This window comes from Rhinoraja longicauda, chromosome 30 (assembly GCF_053455715.1).
Source record: "Rhinoraja longicauda isolate Sanriku21f chromosome 30, sRhiLon1.1, whole genome shotgun sequence".
NCBI classification, from domain to species: domain Eukaryota; kingdom Metazoa; phylum Chordata; class Chondrichthyes; order Rajiformes; family Arhynchobatidae; genus Rhinoraja; species Rhinoraja longicauda.
In genome coordinates this window covers 27,382,629-27,403,713 of record NC_135982.1, presented here as the reverse complement: position 1 = coordinate 27,403,713, position 21,085 = coordinate 27,382,629, and the positions used below count along the sequence as shown (strand labels likewise).

The 21,085-nt window shown below is 43.8% G+C and overlaps 2 protein-coding genes across 3 annotated transcripts in view; one reads left to right on the top strand and one right to left on the bottom strand.

Moving 5' to 3' along the window:
* Positions 1-6,791, top strand: part of atp13a2 (ATPase cation transporting 13A2) — a 66,785-nt gene extending 59,994 nt beyond the window's left edge. The window contains exons 28-29 of one of the 2 annotated variants that reach the window (XR_013549151.1): positions 980-1,084; positions 1,951-2,085. Coding sequence is in view for 1 of the 2 variants with exons in the window: in XM_078425114.1 (XP_078281240.1) it covers positions 912-1,084; positions 1,951-2,121 (344 nt within the window). In the remaining variant the exon portion in view is untranslated. Of the gene's footprint in view, positions 1-911; positions 1,085-1,950 lie in introns of both variants that reach the window. The other variant, XM_078425114.1, reaches the window with a different exon arrangement.
* sdhb (succinate dehydrogenase complex, subunit B, iron sulfur (Ip)) lies at positions 3,223-20,528 on the bottom strand. Its single transcript, XM_078425117.1, has 8 exons — positions 19,975-20,528; positions 14,522-14,661; positions 11,158-11,243; positions 8,814-8,950; positions 7,821-7,937; positions 6,134-6,235; positions 5,580-5,702; positions 3,223-4,350 (listed from the first exon to the last, which is right to left on the bottom strand). The coding sequence occupies exons 1-8, from the start codon at positions 20,035-20,037 to the stop codon at positions 4,270-4,272; spliced, it is 849 nt and encodes a 282-aa protein (XP_078281243.1). The 5' UTR covers positions 20,038-20,528; the 3' UTR covers positions 3,223-4,269.
* Positions 20,529-21,085: the final 557 nt, after the last annotated feature.

The window sequence follows — 21,085 nt, the reverse complement described above, 5'->3', positions numbered from 1 at the left end:
CCTGTATACCCCAGCCATTTAGAATTGAGGATCCTGTTAGCGAGGGGACAATACGCAACCTCTCTTCGAAGTGAGGCTGGGCAAAGGATTTAGACAATAGGTGCAGGAGGAGGCCATTCGACCCTTCGAGCCAGCACCGCCATTCAATGTGATCATGGCTGATCATTCTCAATCAGTACCCCGTTCCTGCCTTCTCCCCATACCCCCTGACTCCGCTATCCTTAAGAGCTCTATCTAGTTCTCTCTTGAATGCATTCAGAGAATTGGCCTCCACTGCCTTCTGAGGCAGAGAATTCCAGATTCACAACTCTCTGACTGAAAAAGTTTTTCCTCATCTCAGTTCTAAATGGCCTACCCCTTATTCTTAAACTGTGGCCCCTTGTTCTGGACTCCCCCAACATTGGGGACATGTTTTCTGCCTCTAACGTGTCCAACCCCTTAATAATCTTATACGTTTCGATAAGATCTCCTCTCATCCTTCTAAATTCCAGTGTATACAAGCCTAGTCGATCCAGTCTTTCAACATATGACAGTCCCACCATTCCGGGAATTAACCTAGTAAATCTATGCTGCACGCCCTCAATGTATAAACAGATGTATTGTACTCTACAAAAAGATTATGTTCACATTAGGGGGTGTTTCATTAAGTATGGGTTTTTTTGTTACTTAATGGCTGAGGAGCCCCAAGTTTGACCGTTAAGAATTTTACCAAGTTTCTTTTAGTAACTTTATATTGAACTAAAAGGGAGCAATGTTCTGGTCAGGTCCTTACACACAGCAGCTATGATTGTTGCCACCGAAGCATGTTGTATTCCAAATGCTGCAGTTCTTGAAAGTCCCCTCCCCATGGATAGTACTGTGGGTTACAATTTGAAAGCAATGCTTGACTGGGTTCTGAATTTCTCTTTCAGTGCTGTTCCTGGTTGCGTTGATTCTACTTTATGCCATGATGATATTTTTGACTGTTTACCCACTTCAGTTCATGCGAAAGATTCTGCAGCTGATGTTCATCGGTGACTTGAAATTTAAATTGATGCTGCTCGGCTTTGCAACGTTGCAATTCTTTGTTTCCTTTCTATTTGAGGTAAGAAAATCTCTCGAGCATTTAACATTTTAATGTCTGAACTATCCAGTGGATGAGTAATCAGTAATCCTTATTACTCGTATATCTCTCTAAACCTGTCCTCACCATGTACCTGTCTAACTGCGACTTAAACGTTGCGATAGTCCCTGCCTCAACTACCTCCTCCGACAGCTTGTTCCATACACCCACCACCCTTTGTGTGAAAAAGTTACCCCTGATTCCTATTACATTTTTCCCCCTTCACCTTAAGCCTATGCATTCTGATTCTTGATTCCCTTACTCTGGACAGGAGACTCCATGTGTCTACCCATTCTGTTCCTCCGTTTATACACCTCTACAAGATCACCCCTCATCCTCTTGCGTTCCAGGGAATAGAGTCCTAGCCTGCTCAACCTCTCCCTGTAACTCAGACCCTCGTGTCCTGGCAACATTTTTGTAATTCTTCTCTGCACTCTTTCCATCTTTCCTATAACATGGTGCCCAGAACTGAACACAAAACTCTAAATGCAGCCACACCAACGTCTTATATGATTATAACATGACCTCCCAATTTCTATATTCTGGAAATATGTTTTTTTGATGTGCATTGTTTTTCTGTTGACTAAAACCAAGTGTAGGTAATTATTTTTTTGGGCAACTGTGGATGAAATTGTGAGTTAAGAGTTTGAAGACAATATGTTGAATCCTTTTGTTAGTTTTTGGAAGCCAGATATTCATATCTTCAAGTCATACTATTACCAGTTGTACACTCTGCAATGATAATTTTGGAGCCAGTTAATAATCAAATATAGATTAGAAGCAAAGATGAGTAAGAATCCAAATTATGGATCTTGGCATTTACCTATAATCCCATTCCACTCTTTCAGATCGCCATAGATAATGGATTTCTAAACATTTGCAAAAGGCCATTGTGCAAGAAGAAATCATCCCAAAAGCTGTATAAAAGACTGGATAAAGAGCTTTGCTACAATATAGCGTGGCCGCCTCTTAATGAAATTATATATGCCGAATCAAGGAATGTCGTCATTATGGAATAACACATTCCATGGAAAGGGGCGAGGGGACAAAGGCCAGTTTTTTTTAAACCAAAAATATACTACCTGAGGTTGACCAGGATGCCAAGCACATGCATCAGACAATGCAAGAAGAATACGGAGCTGGATGTAATTCTTTACCAATCTTACCCCACCAAAAAAAACCCAAGGCCAAATGTTTCGAAAGTCATAAACAGAGAATGAGTTTGCTGAACAATATCTTGTCCTTTTGAGAAAGAATTGACAGGGCACTCACTGCTAACACTACCAGCGGGGTCTGTCAATGAAATCAAATGTCCTGATTTTGAACAAAATCATTCATGGTTTTGTGGGTGTGGGAAACTCGGTTCTATGGTGATTTGTATTGTTATTTATTTTACACTACATACTCCAAAGATTTTTAATTGAAGTCTGGTATTGGGATCAAAGTGTTTGTGTGTGCAGCCTTTGAGAGAGATAAGGAAGGAGAGATAGGCACTTTTATCATCCTCACCCTTGCAAGATGTGGAAAGCTACAATCAATCAACAACTATAAATTTAGGTGAACTTTAAAATGCCACTTTTAGGTTGAATTATTGTTTCATCAATTTGTCTTAAGGTTTTAAAAAGGTTTGAAAGATATGTTCTTTATTTCCTTTTTCTTGTCATGCCGATCTGTGTTGGCACCTTCTGTTCCATGGGTGCTGGTAGCCCTCGTGCTGAACTTGTAACCATTTATGTAAGGTTATGGTTGTCAGTTTATATGGGACGAAGCAGGTTCATTTGTCTTCACCCAAGTTCTTTACTTGTGCACTTTTCATTGAGTTGGAACAATGCTTAAATGTTTCCTTCCTGGTCCAGTCTGTTCAAACCAATTATATACACCACCATGTCTTCGCTTGAACCTAGCCCTGATTGATGTATTTGGTTCTTTGTCTATTAAGGTGAATGATGTCTTTTGCAAAATGCAGCATGCTTTTTCTAAGAGAAGGGGTAAAGTGGTGAATATGGCCTTGAGCTGTGCTTACGATTGCTGTACCCTGGTCCAAATAAAGCAGAAATAAGTTATTTTACTTAATTTATCAAAAGTTGAACAAATGCAATAATTCATTTCCAGGTCCTCCCAGGTTACGATGGTGCAAATGGCAGCCAGCTCTCACTCGCTTCCGCACACGTGATCGTGTATTTTCAATACATTTCGACTTATGATACTTTCGGTTTCCGATGGGTTTCTCGGAACGGAACCCCATCGTGAGCTGAGGAGCACCTGTAATTTTGATTTAAAATTCCTCTTGAATGAATTCTTCCTTCATTCCTTTCCATAAAACTGATCATGTTTGCAGAAAATTGCAGTTCCTTCATGAAGTAGATTTCAGTAAGCAACTTGAATTTCTTTTTCCTTACAACTAGTATATTTATGCCAGATAATTGATCATTTGCCACTAGCTGGATTTGTTTGTACAATCATCAGTTGAATCATCCTTAACTCCAAATCTGGATTCATGGGTGTTAATTAGTTCTTGAGCAACACACCTCAGACAGGGCAAGATGGTGACTGGAAGTGTTGGATGTTTAAGCATATATTTTTTACAGTTGCTCTACTCCATTCATTTTAACCAGTCTAAGAACGTAGAGTATTTTTAAAGTGTACAAACAGACTTTGTAATTGATTTTTATAATGGACATTTATGTACAGTTTACAGGACAAGTGCTGTTACATTTTACTGTGCTACTTTTACAAAGCAATGTCACGAGATGTTTGACTGTACAGTATATAAAGACTTTATTTCTGTGCCTCAGCTAAATCATTCAGAATCACAACTGCACTCTTGCACACCTTCCACCTGTAATTGGAGAAGTCTGAAAACAAATGATCTCACCTAAATGTGGCTGGCTTTCTTCATCTCCCCACCCTTGAACAGCTTACCCTAACGTGCAAATCTGTACTCTCTCTCTCTGGATTTCACTTTCGATCATTGGCAATTAAACTCAGACATGAAACTTTTAACTCTTCTAGTTTTCATTAAATCCAATGCAGATGTGAGAAAAATCTTTCTCCACTCTACTCAAAATCACCCCCCAGTTCCAATAACTAATGCTTTAACTCCAATGGTTTATTGGACACTCTAGATTTACAATAATTACACCATATAGACATATCCAGACACACTTTTACTGTGCCACTGAAGCTTTGGCTTTATATGATGCCATCATTTTCTTAATCTCAGCAATTGCTAAACCTGGATTCAAACCCTGAAAAAAAGAAAAGAAAGTTATTCAATTTAAAAAAAAAAAACAATACTCACTTCATAAGGATGAAGTTACAAAAAGAGGGCATAAAAATAAGCTTGTGTTAATCTTAGTGCCAAAACTTGGAAAGATTGGACATGTTCAGTGCATCTAATTTATAGCATTATTCATGTCCTTTTATACCTCCACGAGACAGATTCGATGCAATTTACAATCCTTCATATCCATCTCTACCATATCACTCACTTTCTTTGTTCTTTCCACAACTTTCCTACAAATTAAAATGTTTGTTTTCTAACCATGCCTAGTCATGATGCAAGGCCAAGACTCTGAAACATTAACTGCTTTTATACATAGAGACTGCATGAGCTGCTGAATACTTCAAGCAATTTTCACTTCAGCTTGACAGAATCTGTAGTTTTCTTGGTGGTCAATTTTTTCTAGGTGTATTCTAACTGTTCTTTCACAGGGACAGCAATGTAGTTGGATAGACTTAAGGCTTGCCAACATTATTTCAGGAATATATTCACTTTATCATCATATCATATCATATATATACAGCCGGAAACAGGCCTTTTCGGCCCACCAAGTCCTTGCCGCCCAGCGATCCCTGTACATTATCACTATCCTACACCCACTAGGGACAATTTTTACATTTACCCAGCCAATTAACCTACATACCTCGGTATGGGTTGTGTTCCTTGTTAGCAAATGACATTGACATTTCAACCCATCACCAACATTGGCTAGTCATTGTTGCTGAAACTCATGCCTATGGTTTTAATTTGACTTAAAATAAATCGCTAACTAATTCCATGAAGTTAATGGAAATACTTCCAAACTTCTGCTGCCTAAAACCTAATATTCCAATCGTCCTGCTTCTTGAAGATCTCAGGCCTGAAATGGATTTTAATTACATTTTAATTGTCTTTCTCCCCCAAATGTACAACCTTGCTAGAGAATTCTGGACCTCATCCACTTTATTTTTTCTCCACCATTATCTAGATCTTTGCCTTTCTTCCACAAAACATAGCATCAAAATTCAATGAATTTGTTCTGACACTTCAGTAAAATCCCAGCAAAGGGTAGTTAGCTTTTTGGCATAGGCTTTTTTGGATTTAAAAAAAAAACTAATGACTCTGTTGAAACTACTTCCTTCCATAACATTCTGAATGACTGCAGTGATGTCCGGTTAGGTATAAGCCCAGGCTTCTGGCTGCAAAACCACCTACCTTTGGGCAGGCCCGAGTGCAGTTCATTATAGTGTGACAGCGATAGAGGGAGAAGGGATCCTGTAGCTGAGCCAGGCGTTCCTCTGTGAAATCATCCCTGGAGTCGATCATCCAGCGGTATGCCTGGAACGGAAACAAGGACTAAACGTCGAACAGTACAGAACAACGTCAAATGTTGATAATGTGAGATGTTATCAGAGTGAGGTTGAGGTGGGGGGAGGTGGGAGAGAGCGAGAGCGAGAGAGAGAAATAGTCTTTCAGCGTGGGAGAAGTTGATTCACCTGGTGGGTTTTTAATCTTTGAGCATTCACTGCCTTGAGGTAGATATATTCACCCAGGTTCAAACCTGACCAGCAATGCTGTTTGTGTGGAGATTGCACATTCTACCTGTTACTGTTTGAATTTCCTCTGGGTTTTTAGGTTAATTGGCCTCTATAAATTGAGTGGATCAAAAGTGGGATAACATAGAATTAGTGTGAACAGGTTGATTAATGGATGGTGTGGACTTTACAATCAATCAAGGCAAGGGTTTTATAAGCAGTAAGCAGATTTACCTGCATCAGCACAGCAGGGCCCAAGTACTTATCTCCATTCCACCAGTAACTAGGGCAGCTGGTACTACAGCAGGCACAGAGGATGCACTCATACAAACCATCCTGGCAGAGAAAACAAGCTGATTTAATTTATTTTCAACAAACAATACTATTCTCTAAGGAAAGATACACATCATGCTGAGGATGCTCCCACAGGCAGGTAGATTGTTGTGCAGCTCATTGAATAGGATGCAATGTATATAGTATGGCAATAGGCTAGAAGTGCAGTAAACTGCACCACACCAGCAATTTATTTGTAGATTTAAAACTGCCCTGTTAATAAACTAACGCGAACAATCAGTATAACACAAGTATAATGTCCAGTTAAATAATCTGAAACAGTAGGAATGATAATTTGTTAAATTTGCACATCAATAAGCAGACCTACCAAATGCTTATATTAAAATATTTTTATCCTTTAATGCCAGCATTTCAGAATATTGTATCATGAAGAATGTTGTTGACATTTGTGTGTGGCCAGCATGGTGATTATACACATTTTTTTTAAATCCACACTATTGGTTTTAAATGAATTAATATTTTATATAACGAAGTTTTCAACTCTGTACTCACCAAACTGGCTCTGTAGTTGTATCATTATCACAATAAAAGCAATAAAACAAAACCGACCGACCATCTATCTAATCACTGTGCTCCTGATGAAAATGAATGACACCCTGGCCAACACTGCAAGCAAGGTCCCACTCACTAAAATTGGAGCCACATAAAAGACTGGCATGGTCACCGTCACAGAATCTAAACACCTCAGCACCATGGCAATATCCACCTTGTTCCACCAGGAGTTCATGCTGAATACTATTTGATAGAAGTGAGAAAGACAAGGGTGCAGATATACCTTGGAGTAACACTGCCACTGATGGAGTAGTAAAGGACATTTCACACAAAGGGTGGTGGGTGTATGGAACAAGCTGCCAGAGGAGGTAGTTGAAGCAGGGACTATCCCAATGTTTAAGAAACAGTTAGACAGGTACATGAATAGGACAGGTTTGGAGGGATATGGATCAAACGCAGAAATGTGGGCAAGTTGGGCCAAAGGGCTTGTTTCTGTGCTGTATCACTATGACATGCCGGGCAGGTGGAATGCAAAGCCTATTTGATCAGATTGTTTTTATCATCCTCAGCAGCTAAACTACTGTTAGTTTAGTTTACAGATACACCGCGGAAACAGGCCCACCGAGTCTGTGCCAATTAGCAATCCCCGCACACTAACACTATCCTACGCACACTGGGGACAATTTACAATTTTACTGAAGCCAATTAAACTACAAAGCTGTACATCTTTGGAGTGTGTGAGGAAACCAGAGCAGCCGGAGCAAACACACACAGGTCGCGGGGAGAACGTACAAACTCCGTACAGATAGCACCCCTAGTCAGGATCGAACCCGGGTCTCCAGCGCTGTAAGGCAACAACTCTACCGCTGTGCCACCGTTAAAAGATCTGCACATAATCCTTGTGGGATCATGTCTCAACCTCACTCCAAGGACACCTTTCTTTATATATGGCACAAAGACAAATTCTGCTCCTAAAACCTATGAATGTTTACTAAAATAAATGCTTGAATCTGGAGGAAGAAAGAAATTTGTCACAGAGTGTAAGCTGCTTACATACATGCTCTTGTTGCCTTACCAGTTTCTGTCTGTCCTCAATTGACTGCAGGTACTGGTCCTTGCCTGCTTGAGATTCGTCCTTCTTCTGCAGGTAGGGTTTTATTGACTTGTACTGAGCATAGAAGTTGCTGAGGTCCTGGAGCAAAAGGGGAAGAACAAAGTCAATCTGAGTACAGCGCCAAAGTATTATGTAGACAGCAAAAAGTAAATGGATCTAGGACCATTTGTCCACGGAAGTGGAGAATGCATTGGTTGAGTAAGCTGCACAACACAAATGTGGCGCAGCGGTAGAGCTGCTGCCTTACAGGGTTTGATCCTGACTTTGGGTGCTGTCTGCACGGAGTTTGCACGTTCTCCCCATGACCCGCATGGGTTTCCTCCCACACTCCAAAGATGTGCAGGTTTGTAGGCTAATTGACTTTGATAAAATTGTAAATTTCCCCTCTAGTGTGTAGGATAGTGTTAGTGTGCAGGGGTCGCTGGTCGACACAGATTTGATGGGCTGAAGGGCCTGTTTCCGTGCTACATCTCTATATTTAACTGAATGAGCATTAAACCATATTTCACGAGAATAAGCCCGTAACCAGGTCATCATGGGGAATGCTTCAAGATTGCAAAACTAAACCAAAGGAAAAGAAAGTGGAACCCAATGAATTAAGTGATAAGAGCAGAATTAGGCCATTCAGCCCATCAAATCTACTCCACCATTCAATCATGGCTGATCAATCTCTCCCTCCTAACCCCATTCGCCTGCCTGCTCCCCATAACCCCTGACATTCATATTCAAAAACATAAAGCATGAAGTAATTTTAGTTTTTAATAAAACACTTCAGGGGAGAACAAGGCAATGGTGCCCAACTGTTACCTGTACCAGTGCACCTCAAGATCAATCAGAAGTGGTTCAGTAGCACTACTGACTAAGCTGGCATAGTAATAAGGATGTCATATGGGCAATGTTCAGTAGAAATCAACCAAGGAGAGAGAAATTGTAGAGACCGAACAAAAGACTCACCGGGACGAGATCCTTTACCACATACATATGAGGCAGGGGGTAGATCTTGGAGACTTTGTTGAGGTTGGTGTCAATTTTGCAGATACATGCCAGCGTGTTCCCTCCATTGATGTTCATGGCACAGGAGCCACAGATTCCTGACAACACAAATGTTTGCTGAACTGACCGTGCCTTCTGAACGACTGTGCCGAAGCTCCAAATGACAAGCTCAACAAATTTGCACTGCACAGCTCAATGCAAGTTACAACATACAAAACAGTCAGCCTAACCTGCCCCTAAAATGGCTCTATTGTTATTTGAAGATCAAGCACTGATTTTTAAATTTATTTATTTTAATTTTTACAAATAATTAAAAATTACTGCGTGATCTTTAAACAACAAAATAGTAATTAGCTGCCCACCATCAGTTAGGACCATGCAAATAATCTGATGAATCAAGCACAAGACCAGGTCTCATCCATGTTCATAAGTTCTAGGAGTAGAATTAGGCCATTCGGCCCATCAAGTCTACTCCGCCATTCAATCGTGGCTGAGTTATCTTTGCCTCTCAACCCCATTCTCCTGCCTTCGCCCCATAACCGCCGACATTTTAGGGCTGTCTGCTTTGTTTCGCTTGCATTGCGTTGCACTGTGCAATGCAGATTTGGTGAGCTTGCCATTTGGAGATGAATGCTGAAGGAACATACTTGATCACCATAAGCATATTAGAAACGGGAAACATTAGAATAGGTTCTACATTACAAAAAACAGGGTGATGGGGGCATAATAGACAATAGGTGCAGGAGTAGGTCATTCGGCCCTTCGAGCCAGCACCGCCATTCAATGTGATCATGACTGATCATTCTCAATCAGTACCCCGTTCCTGCCTTCTCCCCATACCCCCTGACTCCGCTATCCTTAAGAGCTCTATCTAGCTCTCTCTTGAATGCATTCAGAGAATTGGCCTCCACTGCCTTCTGAAGCAGAGAATTCCACAGATTCACAACTCTGAGTGAAAACGTTTTTTCTCATCTCCGTTCTAAATGGCCTACCCCTTATTCTTAAACTGTAGCCCCTGGTTCTGGACTCCCCCAACATTGGGAACATGTTTCCTGCCTCTAACGTGTCCAACCCCTTAATAATCTTATATGTTTCGATATTTTGGTTGTTCTCCTCCACGACAGGTATAAATTGCTATAAAAAAAAGGCATCCTGGTCTCAATTGACCATAAATATACCTTCCAGATTAACCAAAATGCTTTGGGATTGAACTAGTTATTTTTTCCAAAGAGACAGGTTAGTAATTAAAACATTTCGATGAGGCTCTATGCCCCAGAGGTCCTCTGTTGTTTGCATTTAACACAGACTTATTCTAAATTCAATTTCAATTTTCCAAGAAAAAAAGAAACAAGGTTCTGGAGGAGGTCAGCGAGTCAGGTAGCATCTCTGGAGAACATGGATAGATGACAATTCGGGTCAAGACACTTTTTCAAATTGAAGAAGTGTCCTGACCTGAAGGTCATCTATCCTTGTTCTGCAGAGATGCTTGCCTGACCTGCTAAGTTACTCCAGCACTTTGTGTCTTGTTTTATTAACCAGCATCAGCAATTCCTTGTATCTCCAATTTTCCACAGCTTGGGTCAGCTGTCGACTTGAGAGAGACAGGAACTGTCAGAATTGTCTGAAGGTCCTAAGGTCATAAGTGATAGGCCATTCGTCCCATCAAGTCTACTCCGTCATTCAATCATGGCTGATCTATCTCTCCCTCTCAATACGATTCTCCTGCCTTCTCCCCATATCCCCTGACTCCCATTCTAATCAAGAATCTATCTTATCTCTGCTTTAAAAATATCCATTGACTTGGCCTCCACCGTTATGGATCTATGACAATGAATTACAGATTCACCATGAGGCAGTAGTGTCCCTCCCCAGACAGTAACCCCACCCTAACTTTCAGTGATCTGCCTTTCCCCGAGGCACTTTTTCCTTGTCTTTCTCCCCACGCAACATTCTGTTTACCATATTTCTCCTCCCTCACCCCATCCCAGTTTAGTAATGAAGAAACTACAGGGATTACTTTATTTTTAGAAGTCATTGTTGAATCGCTCAGAGACAAATCATTGGCAACCAAGAGCTACGCCCTGTATGGAAATAAAATTGTTCACTCTATGTGGAAACAGATATACTTAGGCGAAGGTTAGAGGTTTAAAAAAAATAGCTTCTGCATTAGGGTTGTTAATGGCCAACACGTGCATTATATTTTTCTACCGCAGTTCCCAATTCATTAAATAATTATAATATACAAAACGCTTTAGATACAACACTTTCATCTCGCACTTGTCTCAAACGTACACCACATACTCACCCTCCCTGCAAGATCTGCGGAACGTTAGTGTTGAGTCCATCTCATTCTTGATCTTAATAAGAGCATCTAGTACCATTGGACCACATCTGTAGGGTTACAACAGCTTAAGAGTTAAAACTGTCAAGTGTAACTGCACGCACTAACTCTAACCTCTCCCCTCCTGAACGTGCAGCCCTCCAATCACTCCGCAACAACCCGGACTTGGTCATCAAACCCGCTGACAAGGGAAGTGCTGTGGTAGTCTGGCGTGCTGACCTCTACCGGACCGAGGCCAGACGACAACTCTCAAGACACCTCTTCCTACCTATCCCTGGACCATGACCCCACCGATAAACACCAGACCTTTATCATCAGCACCATCACGGACCTCACCATCTCCGGCGATCTACCCCCCACTGCCTCCAAACTCATAGTTCCCCAGCCCCGCACGGCCCGATTCTACCTCCTACCCAAAATCCACAAACAGAACTGTCCCGGCAGACCCATTGTTTCTGCCTGCTCATGCCCCACCGAATGTACCTCCACCTACCTCGACTCCATCCTATCCCCTCTGGTTAAATCCCTCCCCACCTACGTCCAAGACACCTCACACACCCTCCATCTCCTCGATAACTTCCGGTTCCCAGGCCCCCACTCCCTCATCTTTACCATGGATGTCCAGTCACTCTACACTTCCATCCCCCACAAGGATGGTCTCGAAGCCCTCCGTTTCTTCCTCAACCGCAGAACCAGGCAATCCCCATCCACCAACACTCTCCTCCGCCTAGCAGAGCTGGTTCTTACCCTCAACAACTTCTCCTTTGTCTCCTCCCACTTCCTCCAAACCAGAGGCGTAGCTATGGGCACTCGCATGGGCCCTAGCTACGCCTGCCTCTTTGTCGGGTACGTCGAACAATCCCTGTTCCGGGCGTACACCGGCCCCATCCCCGAACTCTACCTCTGCTACATCGACGACTGCATTGGTGCTACCTCTTGTACCCATGCAGAACTCACTAACTTCATACACTTCACCTCCAATTTCCATCCTGCCCTTAAATATACCTGGACTATCTCCGACATCTCCCTCGCGTTTCTGGACCTCACCATCTCCATCACAGGAGACAGACTAGTGACGGACATTTACTATAAACCCACCGACTCGTACAGCTATCTGGACTACACTTCTTCCCACCCGGTCCCCTGCAAAAAGTCTATCCCCTACTCCCAATTCCTCCGTCTAAGCCGCATCTGCGCCCGGAATGAGGTGTTTCACACTAGGGCTTCAGATAGTCCTCGTTCTTCAGGAAACGGGGCTTCCCCTCCTCCATTATAGATGAGGCTCTCACTAGGGTCTCTTCTACATCCCGCAGCTCCGCTCTTGCTCCCCCTCCCCCCACTCACAACAAGGACAGAATCCCCCTCGTTCTCACCTTCCACCCCACCAGCCAGCGGATCCAACAAATCATCCACCAACATTTCCGTCACCTACAACGGGACCCCACCACTGGCCATATCTTCCCATCCCCTCCCCTCTCTGCGTTCCGCAGAGACCTTTCCCTCCGTAACTCCCACGTCCACGCGTCCCTTCCTACCCAAACCACCCCAACCCCAGGCACTTTCCCCTGCAACCGCACGAGATGCAACACCTGTCCCTTTACCTCCCCCCTCAACTCCATCCAAGGACCCAAACAGTCTTTCCAGGTGAGACAAAGATTCACCTGCACCTCCTCCAACCTCATCTATTGCATCCGCTGCTCTAGATGTCAACTCATTTACATCGGCGAAACCAAGCGCAGGCTCGGCGATCGCTTCACTGAACACCTGCGCTCGGTCCGCATTAATCAAACTGATCTCCCGGTGGCCGAGCACTTCAGCTCCCCCTCCCATTCCCAGTCTGACCTTTCTGTCATGGGCCTCCTCCAGTGCCATAGTGAGGCCCACCGGAAATTGGAGGAACAGCACCTCATATTTCGCCTGGGCAGTTTGCAGCCCAGTGGTATGAACGTCAACTTCTCCAACTTTAGATAGTTCCTCTGTCCCTCCCTTCCCCTCCCCCTTCCCAGATCTCCCTCCATCTTCCTGTCTCCACCTATATCCTTCCTTTGTCCCGCCCCCCTGACATCAGTCTGAAGAAGGGTCTCGACCCGAAACGTCACCCATTCCTTCTCTCCCGAGATGCTGCCTGACCTGCTGAGTTACTCCAGCATTTTGTGAATAAAAACCTTCGATTTGTACCAGCATCTGCAGTTATCTTCTTATATTACTCTAACTGCACGCACTTCTGCTCTGTGTTTGCTATCATGTCTCCGGACAGCAGGGCAGCACAGCGGTAGAGTTGCAGTCTGAAGAAGAGGATGTAACCCAAAACAAAGATCCCTTTTTCTCCAGAGATGCTGCCTGACCTGCCGAGTTACCCTAGCATTTTGTGTCTATCTTCAGAAAATGTTGTTCCTATTTTCCCAATAACATTTTGTTTAATGAAAATAAATGCAGGAAACTGAGACAAGGAAGGCACAGATAGTAACTTCCTTCCAGGAGATCAGTGGAAGGAAGTTGCTATAGCAGTTGTATGTAAACAATTGTATGTTGTATACGTACTACAATTACTTTTTGTAAATGAGAGTGAAGTTAGTAGAAATTCCAGTGTTTTTTCCCCCCACAGATTGGCTGTTCAGTTATCCTTAACATTAGACAAACAGGTAAGAATATTCATTTATGGAAAAGACCTTGCAGGGCAGATGACCTGGTTTACATTTCTCTCACTACACAATTTCCACATCTGTTGAATATCATTGTAAATCTTTATTTTCCAGTTGAAGAAATGCATCCTGGTCTCAACTGATCACAAATATACCTTCCAGATTAACCAAAATGTTTTGGATCGAACTGGTTTCTTTTTGCCGAAGAGGCAGGTTAGTAATCTTGGGACAGAAGGAATGGGTGATGTTTCAGATCGAGGTTGCCTTCTTCAAGGTTGCCCCCGAGTTCTTCAGTGATTCGCATTTAACATCGATGAGGGCCATTCTTAGTTACGTGTATGACCAAAAATGTGAAAAATTGTGGAATACATCTCTTATAATTCTGACAGCATTACAGGTATATTGTTTTGTACTGTATATATGACTTATAGATGTCGATGTTTATCAAGTGAAATTTTTATATGTTACACTGACAATGTTTGTTTCGAGTCAGAGGTCAAATATGACTGGTCACATGTGTGACCTCGTGAGTCTGAAGAAGGGTCTCGACCCGAAACGTTACCCATTCCTTCTCTCCAGAGATGCTGCCTTACCCACTACATTACTCCAGCATTTTGTGTCTACCTACAACTAAAGTTTCAATGGATTCAGATATGAATCTTGTGATAATTAACTTTATGACTTACGCATTGAGGTCAAGCTCATAGGTTTGCATGCGAGGCTTGTCTCCTGGTTTATCCGGATCCCATCTGTAAATTGCAAATTTCTTCATGAGAGTGGTTGTTGCAGGTGCAGCCGCCGCTGCGGTCTGGGCGCTGCGGGTCGTCTGCAATGCAATGTAAGGCACCGGTTAATTCACAAACCAACCTATATCGAAGCCATTGAAGTCTCGAAACAAGGAACTGCAGTTGCTGGTCTGCAAAATAAAAGAAAGCGCTGGAGTAAATCAGCGACAATTTTGGGTAACCTAACAACCTCCCCGCTCCCACCTCCCCTGTGCCCACCTAGACTCGGAGCTATTTCTCCCCCCTACATTCCTTCGACGTCCCAATTCACACCTTTTTTTCATCCTTGTCCAACCATCTGCCTATCCAAAACGCACCACACCTGTATTCATCTATTACCTGCCACACTTTGTCCTCTCCCAACACGCTTCCAGCTTTCTTCTCTCACTCCACTACAATCAGACTGAAGGTTCCCGACCCGAAACGTCACCTTTCCATGTTATCCAGAAATGCTACCTGACTCGCTGAGTTACTCCAGCACTTTGTGTCTTTTCTTTTGTGACCGTTCTTCAGACTCTACAGTGACCCTCTGTGGCTCCAGTTTCAACATACTAGGAGCATGGAGAACCAGCTGGGAAAAAACTTTGCGACCTCCTCAATTCACTGTCGCACCGAACACCACAGCCCCTCCCAGCTCGGACATGCCCCTCAAAGAGTGGGTCGCCCTGAACCGGCTCCGCACAGGGGTCGGCCGGTTCAATGCCAACATGCATCATTGGGGGTTGCATTCATCAGCAGCCTGCGTGTGTGGAGCAGACCAGCAAACAGCGCAACATGTCATTTTCGACTGCACTGTCCTCCGTCCCCCTGGTGGAGGGGTAGACCTCACGGCCCTCGACAACAGCACATTGCACTGGCTACAGCGCCTGGAGGGCGTTACACAATTTCTGCTGCCTCAAACTCAAGAAGAAGAAGCAGACTCTACAAAATAAAATCACATCTCACCAACAAAATTAAGAGATCTGGTAAGATCCTCATTTTTTCAATGACAGATAGGTCACTAACTGCAAGGATACAGAATCAAAGTGAAAACGGGGCCAAAGACAGCACTGGGAAGCTTTTTTAATGTTTTTACAAACTGTATTAAAAGGTGTATTTCAAGTTAGAAATAATTAAATAATTTAAAGGAAATTGTAGTGCTATAAAAAGGTTCTAAAGAGGCATTGAGGTGAAACACTAAGTGCATTTTTCCATATTTGAGTGTTATAGTCAATAGGTGCAGGAGTAGGCCATTCGGCCCTTCGAGCCAGCACCGCCATTCAATGTGATCATGGCTGATCATTCTCAATCAGTACCCCGTTCCTGTCTTCTCCCCATACCCCCTGACTCTGCTATCCTTAAGAGCTCTATCCAGCTCTCTCTTGAATGCATTCAGAGAATTGACTTCCACTGCCTTCTGAGGCAGAGAATTCCACAGATTCACAACTCTCTGACTGAAAAAGGTTTTCCTCATCTCCGTTCCAAATGGCCTGCCCCTTATTCTTTAACTGTGGCCCCTGGTTCTGGACTCCCCCAACATTGGGAACATGTTTCCTGCCTCTAACGTGTCTAACCCCTTAATAATCTTATACATTTCGATAAGATCCCCTCTCAGCCTTCTAAATTTTAGTGTATACAAGCCTAGTCGCTCCAGTCTTTCAACATATGACAGTCCCGCCATTCCGGGAATTAACCTAGTAAACCTACGCTGCATGCCCTCAATAGCAAGAATATCCTTCCTCAAATTTGGAGACCAAAACTGCACACAGTACTCCAGGTGCGGTCTCACTAGGGCTCTGTACAACTGCTGAAGGACCTCTTTGCTCCTATACTATTGTTATGAAGGCCAACATTCCATTGGCTTTCTTCACTGCCTGCTGTGCCTGCATGCTTCCTTTCAGTAACTGATGCACTAGGACACCCAGATCTCGTTGTACGCCCCTTTTTCCTACCTTGACACCATTCAGATAATACTCTGCCTTCCTATTCTTACCACCAAAGTGGATAACCTCACACATATCCACATTAAACTGCATCTGCCATGCATCCACCCAATCACACAACCTGTCCAAGTCACCCTGCAACCTCATAGCATCTTCCTCACCGTTCACACTACCAGCATTATTTTTATGCTGCATAGTTCCAAGTTGCCAAAATGGATACATTTCGCTGAATGGCCCCTTACTGTGCCAAATTACATGATTCTACCAAAATGGTAACATCTAACAAGTTCAGGCTACAATAGCCACCATCTCTGCACTAATAATTCCCTCTATTTCTGCAATCCCATACTGCAGTTGGTGAGCGGAAAGGAGTGGAGTCAAAGGCAAAATTACAACGAAAGTGCTGGAATAACTCAGAGGGTCAGGCAGCACCTCTGGCAAACATGGTCGGGAGCCTTCCTCAGGTTGATTATGGTGGGCAGGGGGGATGAAGCTGAAAGAGAGGAGGGGCAGGGCAAAGCCTGAAAAAGTGATAGTTGGATACGGGTGAGAGGGGTGTTGATAGACAAATGGTTGAACATAGGTCAGACATGAAAAGACAAGAAGGGTGAGATGAGATTGTAGAAACCCAAGCAGAACATGATTAGTTTAGTTTAGAGATACAGCGCGGAAACAGGCCCTTCGGCCCACCGGGTCCACACCAACCAGCGATCACCGCTCATTAACACAAGCAAACACACTCGGGACAATTTTTACATTTACCAAGCCAATTTACCTACGTATCTGTACGTCTTTGGAGTGTGGGAGGAAACCGAAGATCTCAGAGGAAACCCACGCAGGTCACGGGGAGAACATACAAACACCGTGCAGACAGCACCTGCAATCGGGATCGAACCCAGGTCTCTGGCACTGAATTCACTGTCTTTACAAAGGTTGTGGGCTGGAGGCAGTAAAACCAAGGACAATGACTTTGGTCTTCCCAGTTATTTAAGTGGAGCAAAAGTGGCCCATCAAGATTTGATATCAAACAAGCAGTCTGACAACTTTATGACAGTGGAAGAACAGTTCAGTGTCATCAGAATACCTGTGCAAACTAACATCGTCACATTTTACCCTAACATCATCTGAAGAGATCTTAGTGGCAGAAGTAATCTCAGGGGATTGCCATGCCAAAGGTAGGATGTGATACTACAGCTGTGCATACACGCAAAATTGGGAACAGGCTTGTACCACACAACCCCTTAAGCCTGGTCCGACCTTTATAAAGATAATGGCCGATCCAAATGTAATTTCAAATCCACATTTGTGTCTACCAGCAGTGATATCTGACCTTAGCAATAACCTATCCACGTCTACATCAAAAATATTCATCAAGGTCACGGAAGTCTGGAATTCAGAGCCCTCAGGAAACAATTCGGTGTCTCATTTTATTAAATGGAAACAGCTTATAATTAAATAGTAATCACGAGATCCAGATTATCCAATAGCAGGAAACATCCACATTCACTCCTCGTGATTTTCTGTGTTTCAATTATGTCCCTTTTCATTCGTCTGAACTCCAGTGGATACATACTTAACGCAGGAGCAAGACAAAGTGCCAGAGGAAATCAGCTGGAATCTGTAGGGGAATGGACAAACGATGTTTCAGACCCTGCTCAGTCTGAGGAACGGTCCCGTGCCCTACAGATGCTGCCTTGTCCAACGAGTTACTCCAGCACTTTGTATTTCGCTCAAGATTCCCGCATTTGCAGCTCCTTGTGTTCCTGGGCATTTCAAGAATTAATCAGCTGACAGGCAGAGGGGATCAAGAACCATCTCAATGAATGTGGGCCTATAATATGTGTTAAATGACAAGGTTAACACAATCACAACCATATTCAGCCAAAGTGCCAAGTGAATGGATGATCCACCTCAGGTTCCCGATGAAATTTGCCCTATCAGGCTTCAGCCAATTCAATCCATTCCATGTCATCTCAATAGATGACCTACAACTATGGATAAAACAAAGCCCAGTCACAGTACTGAATACTTGGGTACCAGAAATTACAGTGGACAAGTTATTGAAGAATGATTATAACATCATGTCATCTTCCCAACAGCAGGGAAAATTGCCCAGCTCATAAAACTAATAAATATGGCTTAAGATGGGAAAATTGCTCTGCTCATAAAACTAATAAATATGGCTTATAACCACCTTGCTAGAAGTACATAAATTTAACAGAGGCATAAATAGGATTGACAGAGAACTTTATTCCCTGGGCAGAAATGCCAAAGACTAAAGGGCATAGCATTAAGATGAGAGGGATTAAGTTTAAAGGAGATGTTCAGATTTTCTGTTTACGCAGAGTTGTGGGAGCCTTGAATGCATTTCCAGGGTGGAGGCACGGAAGATAGTGGCATTTAAGAGGCTTCTGGATGTAGGGAATAGATTACATGCAGGCACAGGAGATGACTTTAACTTGGCATCATGTTCAGCATGGACATTGTGGGCCGAAGGGCTGAACTGTTCTATGTTCACCCCAAGTCTGTTCTTACTCATCAAATTGATAGCAAAGGAAGATACAAAGAAAGTGTAGGAAAGAACTGCAGATGCTGGTTTAAACTGAAGACAGACACAAAAAGCTGGAGTACTCAGCAGGTCAGGCAGCATCTCTGGAGAAAAGGAATCTCTGGAGAAAAGGTGACATTTCTTGTCAAGACCCTTCTTCAGACTGAGAGTCAGGGGAAAGGCAAACTATACAGAAGATATATAGAACAAATGAATGAAAGATATGCAAAAAGCAATGATGATCAAGGAAAGATGGACCACAATGGTCCATTGCTAGCTGTGGGGTAGGTGATAAGTTATACAGAGACAAAACTCAACAGGATGACAGTGAAACTAGTAGAACACCTCGGGTGGGGGAGGGATGGAGAGAGAGAGGGGTTTTGTTGGGACCACTCACTGCCTTCAGATCTCATCACACCCTTAACATCAATGCGACATTAGACCAAGAATGACATTAATGGAGAACAGAAGCTGCTGCAATCAGGAACAAAGAACTCAGTGGGTCGAACTTCATCTGTGGAGGGAAAGGAATGGTGGAGGTTTCGGGCAGAAGCCAAGCTGAATCATAACTTGTCCAAAGGAAGGTGTTTTTGGTTGTTGCAGGTGAATTAAAATTCTGTGTCTCACCGCAAACCCGACTTCAAGAGTCTGAAGAAGGGTCTGGACCTGAAACATCACCCATCCCTTCACTCCAGAGATGTTGCCTGTCCCGCTGAGTTACTCCAGCATTTCGTGTCTGTCTTCATGACCTTCACACAGCCAGGCTTGGAGGCTGAGCTGCCCTTGGGCCGAGGCCTGAAGCCCGGGACAACAACACCGGGCGCCTCACGAATCATCGCTGCGATGGAGAGGAACTTATCATTGGAAAGAGCCGGGCCTCTCACCTGTCGGCAGGCCGCCCGCCAGGGCAGCAAGGCGCCGCTTCTCCTCAGGCTCGCCGCCGCCATCTTGAGCTGGAAACGTCTGGAAGCGTCTCGGGCGCCAGTCAGCTCCGGCCTCGCAGTCAGTCAGCAGCCGGCGGGGTCGTGTGTGTGTGTGTGTGTGGAGCAGCTCCGGCCTCGCAGTCAGTCAGCAGCCGGCGGGGTCGTGTGTGTGTGTGGAGCAGCTCCGGCGTCAGTTAGTCAGTCAGTCAGTCAGTCAGCAGCCGGCGGGGTCGTGTGTGTGTGTGTGTGTGGAGCAGCTCCGGCCTCGCAGTCAGTCAGCAGCCGGCGGGGTCGTGTGTGTGTGTGGAGCAGCTCCGGCGTCAGTTAGTCAGTCAGCAGCCGGCGGGGTCGTGTGTGTGTGTGTGTGTGGAGCAGCTCCGGCGTCAGTTAGTCAGTCAGTCAGCAGCCGGCGGCGGGCATGTATGAGGAGAAGCACCGGCTTCAGTCAGTCAGCAGCAGCAGCAGCAGTAGAGATACTAGAGGAACAAGATGGACCACTCCGTTGAAATCGCCGACACTGAAGTGCAGTCCGCAAAGGAGCGGAACGGCCGCCATTTTAGTAAGCAAAACCCGCCTCTCGCAGTGTGATCAGTGTCGTGGGGGAACAGTATGTGCGATGAAACCACTAAAAAATGCAGAATATATCTCATCCATCAACTCACATTTTGTTGTTATTTTTATTTTTAAATGTTTTCCCCCTGCTTAATTTCTCTGAATTTATTATTTCTTACTGTTTCTTCCCATTTCCCTCCCATCCATCCTTCCTCCCCAGCCCCCTCTTTTATAATATAATATTCATTTATTGTCGTTGCAACAAGTGCAACGAAATTAAAAAATAGCAATCCTGTGTGTTTGTGCAGTTGCCCTTGTATTGCTCAAACACACACTGCACAAATTTAACTTATTTTATATATATACATGAATGTGTGTTTTGTGTATGTGTGCGCGAGGCAAGATAAATAGATCTCAAAGTTCCTTCTCATGGATCAGAAACAACTATGATTTAAAGCAATGCTCTATTTCTCTCTTCATCTTATTTTTCACATGATGTACATAAACATAAAGGCGATTC